This window comes from Semicossyphus pulcher, unplaced genomic scaffold, assembly GCF_022749685.1.
Source record: "Semicossyphus pulcher isolate SPU_LCO1_2020_fin unplaced genomic scaffold, fSemPul1.0.p SCAF_2, whole genome shotgun sequence".
Lineage (NCBI taxonomy): Eukaryota > Metazoa > Chordata > Actinopteri > Labriformes > Labridae > Semicossyphus > Semicossyphus pulcher.
The window spans coordinates 12,629,680-12,639,134 of NW_027211693.1; the positions used below are offsets into that span (position 1 = coordinate 12,629,680).

A 9,455-nucleotide genomic window follows, 5' to 3' on the forward strand; every position below is an offset into this window, starting at 1 on the left:
AGGTCATGTCGACTGAGGATAAATGAGAAAGTATTTATTCAATATCATCCCCTACATGCTGAATGAAGTAGAAGCAGTGTGACTCCTAACACGATCATCTTGACACTGTCTCTTGTTAGGAGATCTCTTAGTTATGATGCGACTGAACATGGTGACATGGTCATGATAGGTCAAACCTTCAGTTGCATCTCATTGGTTATCACACAATATACAATGAAAGAGCATTTCCTGCTACACGGGTCTTGTCCTGGTTTATGTGAAACATACAACCTCTAAAGAAAAAAACAGATGTGCTTCTGAGACGTCTGATCTCACCACAATGTCTGAGACGCCTCCCACCCGTTTGTTTGCAATGTACTCTGCTGTTACAGCCACCGCCTACACCTCCTTGTGCACCAATCAGCCATAACATCATGAACACTGACAAGTCGAGTGAATAACATTGATTATCTCATTACAATGGCCTCTGTCAGTGGGTGGGATATGTTAGGCAGCAAGTTAATGTTTTGTCCTTGAAGTTGATGTGCTGGAAGCAGGAAAAATGGGTAAGTGTCAGGATGTTTGTGACTTTGACAACTAAACAACTGGGTCAGAGCATCTCCAAAACTGCAGCTCTTGTGGGGTGTTCCTGGTCTGCAAAGGTCAGTGTCTACCAAAAGCAGTCATAGGAAGGAAAACAAGTGACAGGGACATGGGTGGCCAGGGATTATTGATGCTCATGGGAGCAATGGCTGGCCTGTGTGGTCCGATCCAACAGAAGAGCTACTGTAGCTCAAATTGCTGAAGAAGTTAATGCTGGTTCTGATAGAAAGGAGTCAGGACACATAGTGCATCGCAGTTTGTGACACATGGGGCTGCGTAGCCGCAGACCGGTCAAGGTGCCCATGCTGACCTCTGTCCACTGCCGAAAGCACCTACAATGGGCACCTGGGCATCAGAGCTGGATCACGGAGCAATGGAAGAAGTTGGCCTGGTCAAAAGAATCATGTTTTCTCTTACATCATGTGGATGGCCAGGTGTGTGTGCGTCGCTTACCTGGGGAAGACATAGCACCAGGATGCATTATGGGAAGAAGACAAGCTGGTGGAGGCAGTGTGATGCTTTGGGCAATGTTCTGCTGGGAAACCTTGGGTCCTGCCATTCATGTGGATGTTACTTTGACACGTACCAACTACCTAAAGATTGTTGCAGACCAAGTACACCCCTTCATAGAAGCAGTATCTCCTAATGGTGTGGACTCTTTCAGCAGACTGCAAAAATCCTTAAGAAATGGTTTGAGGTTTGAACACAACAAGTTCAAGGTGTTGACTTGGCCTCCAAATTCCCCAGACCTCAATCCAGTTGAGCATCTGTGGGATGTGCTGGCAAACAAGTCCAAAGCATGGAGGCCCCACCTCACGACTTACAGGACTTAGAGGATCTGCTGCTAACATCTTGGTACCACATACCTCAGCATACCTTCAGAGATCTAGTGGAGTCCATGCTTCGATGGTGAGTGCTGTTTTGGTGGCAGCGGATCCTACACAATATACAGCAGGTGGTCATAATGTTATGGCTGTATAATGTTATGCTATGGTGTATATGCACGTATAAGAGTACGGCTGAGTGTGTATTTTTTCCTGAATATTCCTGCCCACCTGTGCTGCCGGCCGGAGAAGCCTGATTGGTGCCAGGCCCAGACAGTGCAACAATCAGAAACTGGGTTGTAACATCTGCACTGGACATCAAAACACTTTTCAGCCAGACTAAGGGAGTTTCAAGGTCAGGGACATACCAAACTATCAAGTACTGCTTTGGCTTGTTGTTGCACTGGCACAAAAAATGTCTGACACCTGTTACTGGATCCCAATTCACAGCCTATCTGCAATCTCCACCACCCCCAAAACCCCACGCCAAGCCAGAGCTTAGTCAACAGCCTCCATCATCTGCTGGGGCAAGAACTCAAGCAGTAGCCACTTGGTACTTGGCACCATCACTTTCAACATAATGTGCTTGTTTGTTCAAGTTGTGATGTGAGAGACTGCTTTCCATTCCTAACATTTAATGAAAAGAGGTTATAACCTCATAGGTATAGTTTTAAACTAGGTCCGGGAACAAAGACCACACCTCAAACACATCCCATTTCAGCCATGTTTGTGTTTAAGCACACCTTATTCATTCCTTACCCCTTTGACTCTGCCTTCACATAAACTGTGACCGACATGACAGAAACACGCTTACCTTTACCATAGATTAGGAGCTCCTTCTCGACACTTCAGACAGCAATCTAATAAAAGGTCGCCAAACTCTAAGGGTCGGGGTCCTCTCCATCTCCTCTCACACAACCTTCACAACTCATAATGTATTAATTCCTCTCTTTGTGTAATGATTTTTATATTCTTAGGAAGGTTGGAAAAATGCATTTAAATCTGTGATCAGATCGATGGTCGGCAGATCTCATGATTAAAAGAATCAGTAATCGGTATCGAGTAAAATCCTGATCGGGGCATCCCTGGATCATACTTACGGAAGGGTTTGGAGATAAAGGATGTGATGATTAAAATGAACTTGCAATAGCCACCATGTTTGTGTAGTAAGTGAGGGCCACATAAAGAACACCACATTTAAACACTAAACCCAGAAAAAGAAATGAGCCCTTCAGAGTTAAATGCTGATGAAACATTTAATTAGCTTTACAAACAGAACCTGTCCATGTTGAGACTAAATGTTCAAGTGATCCTCACACTTGTGAGAAACGTGAGATGCTTCACATCACACGGACAAAACCACTGTGGGAGGAAGTGAACTTAGATGTATATTTAGATATCCAATCAGATTTGAAGATGTGGCTTTGATGACCACGTCACTATCTTTACTTATAAAGCAACTTAGAGGTCCCCTGAGCAGAGACAGTGTCAAGATGATCGCGTTATGGCTCACACTGCTTCTCCTTCATCAGGCCTGTAAGTGATACGCAATAATGACTGTGTCCAGATGTCTGGCTGAATGATTATTTAATGTTTAATTTATTCTTCCTTTATACTTGTATCTAGATGCGCTGGCTCCAGTGACCCAAGTTCAACTTGGTGAACCTGCAACCTTCACATGTGATTCACCTAATATTTTAAACAATGAAGCCTTCTGGTTCAAGCAGAGTGCTGGTGATGCTCTGAAATTGATTGTGAGACGATGGACAAATACAAACAATGTGTTTGGAGCAGAGTTTTCAGCTTCTAGATTTGATTTAAAAGTTAATGAGAAAATGAGCAATCTGACCATTTTGAGGACAGTTCAAGAAGACGAGGGAATGTATCACTGTGTAGTCCTGGAGTGGTATAAGATAACTTTGTGTGCGACATATTTGTCCATAAAAGGTAATTATGTGTTTTTTCAATGTCTAAGAATCAGCTACACTGTTTTAATGACTAAACAATTTTAAGAAAGAAATGCTTCATGTAGCAGTTGTTGAAAGGATTTCCAATTCATATACATTATATTCTAACATTTTAAATTAGGAATATTACTCCATGTTGGCAATGTGGAGATTTGACCCATGATTTAATCATCTGAACAATAGGCTCTTACTGCTACATTTCATCATGTCAAAGCATTTTATATTGTGTTTATTTTACTTTTGAACGTCTTCAAATACACAGGAAACACTCAGAGGACATCAAACTACACTGTTGTTCAGCGGCCGACAGTTTCTGATCCAGTCCGTCCAGGAGACTTGATGACTCTGCAGTGTTCAGTCCTCTCTGACTCTGAGAGTCAAACGTGTCCAGGAGGTCACAGTGTGTACTGGTTCAGAGCCGGATCAGATAAATCTCATCCACACATCATCTACACTGATGGAAACAGACGTGGTGGATGTGACGAGAGATCTGACACTCAGAGAAGCTGTGTTTATCGCTTCTCTAAGAACGTCAGCTCCTCTGATGCTGGGACTTACTACTGTGCTGTGGCCACATGTGGAGAGATACTGTTTGGAGACGGAACAAAACTAGAGCTTGGTATGATTATAAGTTCAGCACTGGAGGTGATCTTCATAATATTTTATTAACATCATGAATGAAACTTTCTTCTTTGTTCTCTAGAGCAAACAACAAGCTCTGAATTTGTTGCTCTGGTGATAGCGATAGTCTGCCTGGTCATTTCTGTGATTGGAAATATTGTTTTCATCTGTCACCGATCTCCGAGAGCAGCATGTGGACAATGTAAAGGTAAGAGTTGTTTACTGATTCAAACATTTGGTAGTTTTACTTGAAACGTTTATTGACTACAGGAAGTGTAACATCAAACAGGAGAGGACAAACCTTCACCTCCTGTTCTTAAATGAAATAGAAGATATCCATATCAGCACGTCACTGATATTTTGCACTATTTTGAGCCTCCACATTGCTGTTTATTCCATGTGTGCCTCAATAAACCTGAACAGGATGCACAAGTTATTAAGGACACTGTCCAAAAATGATGTTTTTAATGTTATATTTTAAACTAAAATGTACTGAAACAGCTGAGGATCTGATTTAAAAGTGAGAAAATTACATAATGTTTCTGTCTTCACTCAATTCAAGGAATAGAAAGCGCCTCTTTGCCAGCAAGACATGACAACTCCAACCCAAGAATAGATGATATTGTAAGTGATCAAAGAAAGTTGCATACTGTATAACTTTAACATAACTCCTAACTTGCTGTATACGAACACCATCATGTAATGAGAACTGTATTTGCTGCACAGACTGAAGGTGGACATGATCTGAACTATGCTGTGTTGCATTTTCACGGCGGGAAATCTACAAGAGGGAGGAAGACTAAAGAGTTAAAGACTGAAGACGGTGTCTATTCTCAAGTGAAATGCTCGATGTAAATGTCTATGACAACATGTGGGGGGTTTTATACGACTGACCTTAAAGTGTCTAACATGATTGTTGAGAGGAAGCAGACACTACTGTTTCTGCATCTACTTCTGAATGCATAAAATTACCCTTTATGTTACTGTGAGTTGATCCTTCCATCTTTTTATGTTTTACATCCTGTTGTTGTGTTTTAATGTCTTTTTAAATAATCTGAAATCTTCAGTAAAACATTGTCATGTCTTATTAAAGCATAAATATCTTTTTGTCTTTCTTACACGTGCGTCTCTGCTTTTCCTCAGTGATATTAGGTGCATTTACTTACAGCATTTAAGACACAATTAAACAAAGAGGTTAAACAGACAACAGAACACATAGTAAGGAAAAGGAAAGAAATGCACTTTTTCATTATATAAGTTTTAAATATTTGTTGTCTTTGTTACACACAAGAATTAAAGAACAAAAATAAGATTTATCTCCTGAAGCCCGTCTGGCCAAATAGGGTTGCCACCCGTCCCTAAAAATACGGAATTGTCCCGTATTTGACAATTAAAGGGCGTGTCCCGTTTTGAATCAATACGGGACGAGGTTTGTCCCATATTTCTGAGTTGTTATGAACGCAGCATTATCCCACCCGCATTCTGTGAAAAATGTTCGCTGGGGATAGGGAAAGACCGTCAGGGTCAGAGCCAATAAGAGGCAGAGGAAGGCGGGTCTCTTAGCGGAGAGCCAGTGGGAAACAATTTTGTGCCCTCTAAACCTATGCAAATGACATAAAGACTCTGCCTCGTACTCAAACGCACCCCAAAGTGCGCTGCAGAGCAAACAGCGTCTGTGTGCTCCGGAACCGCTTGCGCGTACTTCAGTGAGTCATGTTATGCAAACAAAAAGCACCTAGTTCACAAACGCCAGCTCGAACAGCAGGTGGTGGGAGCTGCGGTGCAGTATTTTAAGGGCTGTCAGGCTCAGAGTTTCCAGTGATCATTATAACAACTCAACCTTTTGTTGTTGAAAAACAAAATGTATTTGTCTGTAAAAACAATCTGTTAATAACGTTTTGTCATTATTATTATAATCGGGAGACCAATCAGTCCGTGGCTGTGCGAGGCTCAACCGCGGTACACGGACACACTTTGTCCACATTTCCGGAGCCGTTACGCAGGAAGGGTAATTATTATATGGATGGACTGTACACGCTGCTGCTACGCGCTTGTTTTAAAAACATAAAGCTGCGTTAAAGAGAGTAATACTAGTAAACACCTGTCGAGTCTGGACTTAACAGGAAGCTGTTCAAAGATCTGCCCCCTCCTCTCCCGTCTCCTCATCGATCTGTACATGCAGTTGAGGTCCGTCAGTGTGCGCGCAGCAGAGAGTGGAGTGAATTACCCCCTATGTTTACCAGCTGTTCTGGTCGAAAGAACTAACATAACAAACAGGCAGACTTCTCGCGCAGACCTGTAACTTCTCTATATAACTAGGCCCTCACTGGGCCATTCCTTTCAGAGACGGAGGCGCAATGCATGATGGGTGTTGTAGGAAAGTAGAATGGGTTTAAACCACAAGCTGTTTGTACAACTTTCTCCACAGCTAAGGCCAATTCAAAATATTATTGCTTCTATTGATTGCAGAGAACACCAGCTTTGACTGACAGTGGCTTTTTCTCGGAATGAATTTGTCCTTTAAGGTTGAGGTTTACAGTCGGATACGTAAGCATTTATTAATACATGAATCCAAATATAGTGCCCATGTGAGGAAAAGAAACAACTATGATATGTTATGATTACCCAATCTGGAAAATTGCATCCTTAAATGCTAATGGATTAACAGTAGGCTATATTAAAAAAACTTAATGAATAAATAAATAGATTCACTTACCAATAATGAAAACTGTGTTTTACTTAAATAGTTTTCTCAGATTTAAAAATGTTTCTAGATATTTCTTTGTGGTTTCACTGTTTGGGTGGCGTGACTGCAAACGATGAAATATTTGAGCCAAAACCCGTGTTCACACCACCCTATACAATGACTCAATTTCATTAACAATTTCTTATCCTACTCCTCCCCTATCTGTTCAGCTTATTTCTAATGTCCACTGGTAATAAAGCACATCAAACGTGAAGTATGAATCTTAATACTTTCTTCAAACCATGTTTTAAGTTATGATTTAACACCACTGGCGCATCACCGGACCTGTGGTGGCCGTGGCCCCGAGGAACAGGCCCCCGCTGTGGATGGCATCCTTTATTTTTCTGCATGGAAGGTGGCAACCCTATGGCCAAACAGGAATGTGATCGACATCAAGGGGAAAACTTGAGTCAACATCGGCAGGGCATGCGAATCATGGAGACCTTCGATTGCTTTTGGGGATCAAAACAGACCCACAACTTATTGTTGTCATAGAAACAAAACCCACGTGCAGCGTTCTCTCACTGGGTGCAGTGTTTTTTCTCTCACAGCAGAAGTGCTTCGTCCCAGCTCTCTCCAGCCGCCCTGCATGACTAATGTGAGCTTATGCTTGTGATGATTTGCTGGTTCGCCGGTGTAATTTGACGTTTGGTCACGAAGCACAATGCCAGAGTCATGCAGTGTATTTATGTTAGAGCTAGTTGGCTAACCTTAGCATGCTCGCTAAAGTTATTACGAACAAAATACTATCCGAGTGTGTGTGTCAGTTATCTAGCTTGACAAATGACTTCGCCAGCTAACATGACAAACAGTGTCGATTTTGTAAATTATGTAGCGGAACAAAGCAAATGTGCATAACTACCGATTGTTTTCTATGAGCCAATATCATTGCATTACCTGCCTAGGCTAAGGTTAGCCAGCCAGCTGTAAGCTGGCAACAAGCTACCGTTAGCTTGTCTGCTATCGCAGACGATTTTCCAGTTCGGCAATGTAGCAAAACACCGTTGAGTAGATAACATCAGCCAACTCGCACAGACTCTCTGGGCTGATCTGGCTGGTAATTGCATGGATCTGGCATTGTGCTTTGTAACCAAATGGCAAATTACTCAGTGTAATTATGTTGGAGCTAGTTGGCTAACCTTAGCATGCTCGCTAACGTTATGACAACTAAAATACTATCCGAGTGTCAGAGCTGCCAAGCGTCATGCTTTGAGTGTGACAGTCACGCAATTTGACCCATTCTCACACCGCACGCCACACTTGACATTTCTCACGCTTATATTTCCCCATTCAATACTCTATATTTATTTGCTGTAGTTCGAGTAACTCTGATTGACTGACTGAGATAACCAATCCCAGACCAATCCACCAGTCCTTTGTGCCTAAATCTAACCAACCACGGAAGGCACCACGCAATATAAACCAATCAGAAGCAACGTAAGGCGGGTCTTGGCGTCTCTAACGATCTTTCACACACAACAGCGCCGACATTTAAAACCCACTCGACGTTCTCCTGCTTGCTAGAAGACGGACGGTAGGTAACTACCCAATTTTGATCACACAAAATTATTGAAAATGGGTTCACTTTTTAAATATTTTTACTAGTTTGATGTCGACGTAGGACAAATGTTGCTCGTAGTTTTTATCTGTATTATTATTAGACCCCCCTAAAGGAACCCACAGAGTCCCTGGAATCCACTTTGGCTGTGTCCAAAATCACCCCCTACTCAAACAAAACCAAAACCCGAAACAGTTTGGCTCTTGAGGGAACTCTATCGTCCATCATGACTGTGAAGATGGCGAGCCTTGAGCCACAGTGTTTCAAGTGGGAGCCCCCTGCCTCTGTCATCAAGGCATCAAAATCTGCCACAAACGCCTACAACATGAGACATGTCCCCAGCTAAATGATGGACAGTTGGTTGAAATGAAATATTGCAAATAAATGTATTTTGTCAAAATTCTTGTTACAATTTTCATTTCTAATTTCTGGTTAATTAAGACTAGCATTAGGAGGCCACAGTGCAGGGAGAGCAGCTGGCATGGAGGTGAGGACATCAGTCTTAAGGTATAAATCGACGTTAAAACAGGCCAAATCGACGTTAAAACAGGCCAAAATTTTTTCGACGCCGACCTATGGCGGCCAAACACATCATGACGCTAAAGATTCACTCTTGTGATTTTCTGAAACTTGGCAGCCCTGCGAGTGTGAATGTCAGTGTTGTCAGTCTAGCATGACAAATAACTTTGCTACCTGACATGATATTAACTGAGGTGTTATGACAAACTGTGTTGATTTTGGACAATATGATGCAGGTCAACATGATACCGGTCAATGAACACGTCTCATAATTCCCCAAATGTTGTGGGAACGTTGAATAAGCCTGACAAGAAAGAGAACCTGTCCATGTTTACAGTAAATGTTTCAGAGTTCCTCAATCACTGAGAACCATGAATCTTTTCTGAATTAAAAATTAGAGTGAAAAAACTGAGATGCCTCACATCACACAAACAAAACCACTGTGGCAGGAAATGATCTTGTTTTATATTTAGACAACCAATCACATTTGAAGGTGTTGCTTTGATGACCACGTCATTGTATATTCAAAGTAACTAAGAGGTCTCCGAACAAGAGACAGTGTCAAGATGATCGCGTTATGGCTCACACTGCTTCTCCTTCATCAGGCCTGTAAGTGATACGCAATAATGACTGTGTCC

General features: G+C 42.0%; 1 protein-coding gene across 1 annotated transcript; it reads left to right on the forward strand.

Moving 5' to 3' along the window:
- The first annotated feature begins 2,899 nt into the window (after positions 1-2,899).
- On the forward strand, positions 2,900-4,849 carry LOC138597782 (uncharacterized). The gene is made up of 6 exons (XM_069669294.1): positions 2,900-2,942; positions 3,033-3,353; positions 3,636-3,992; positions 4,077-4,202; positions 4,557-4,618; positions 4,721-4,849. Exons 1-6 carry the CDS (start codon positions 2,900-2,902, stop codon positions 4,847-4,849), a joined length of 1,038 nt encoding a protein of 345 aa, XP_069525395.1.
- The last annotated feature ends 4,606 nt before the right edge of the window (positions 4,850-9,455 follow it).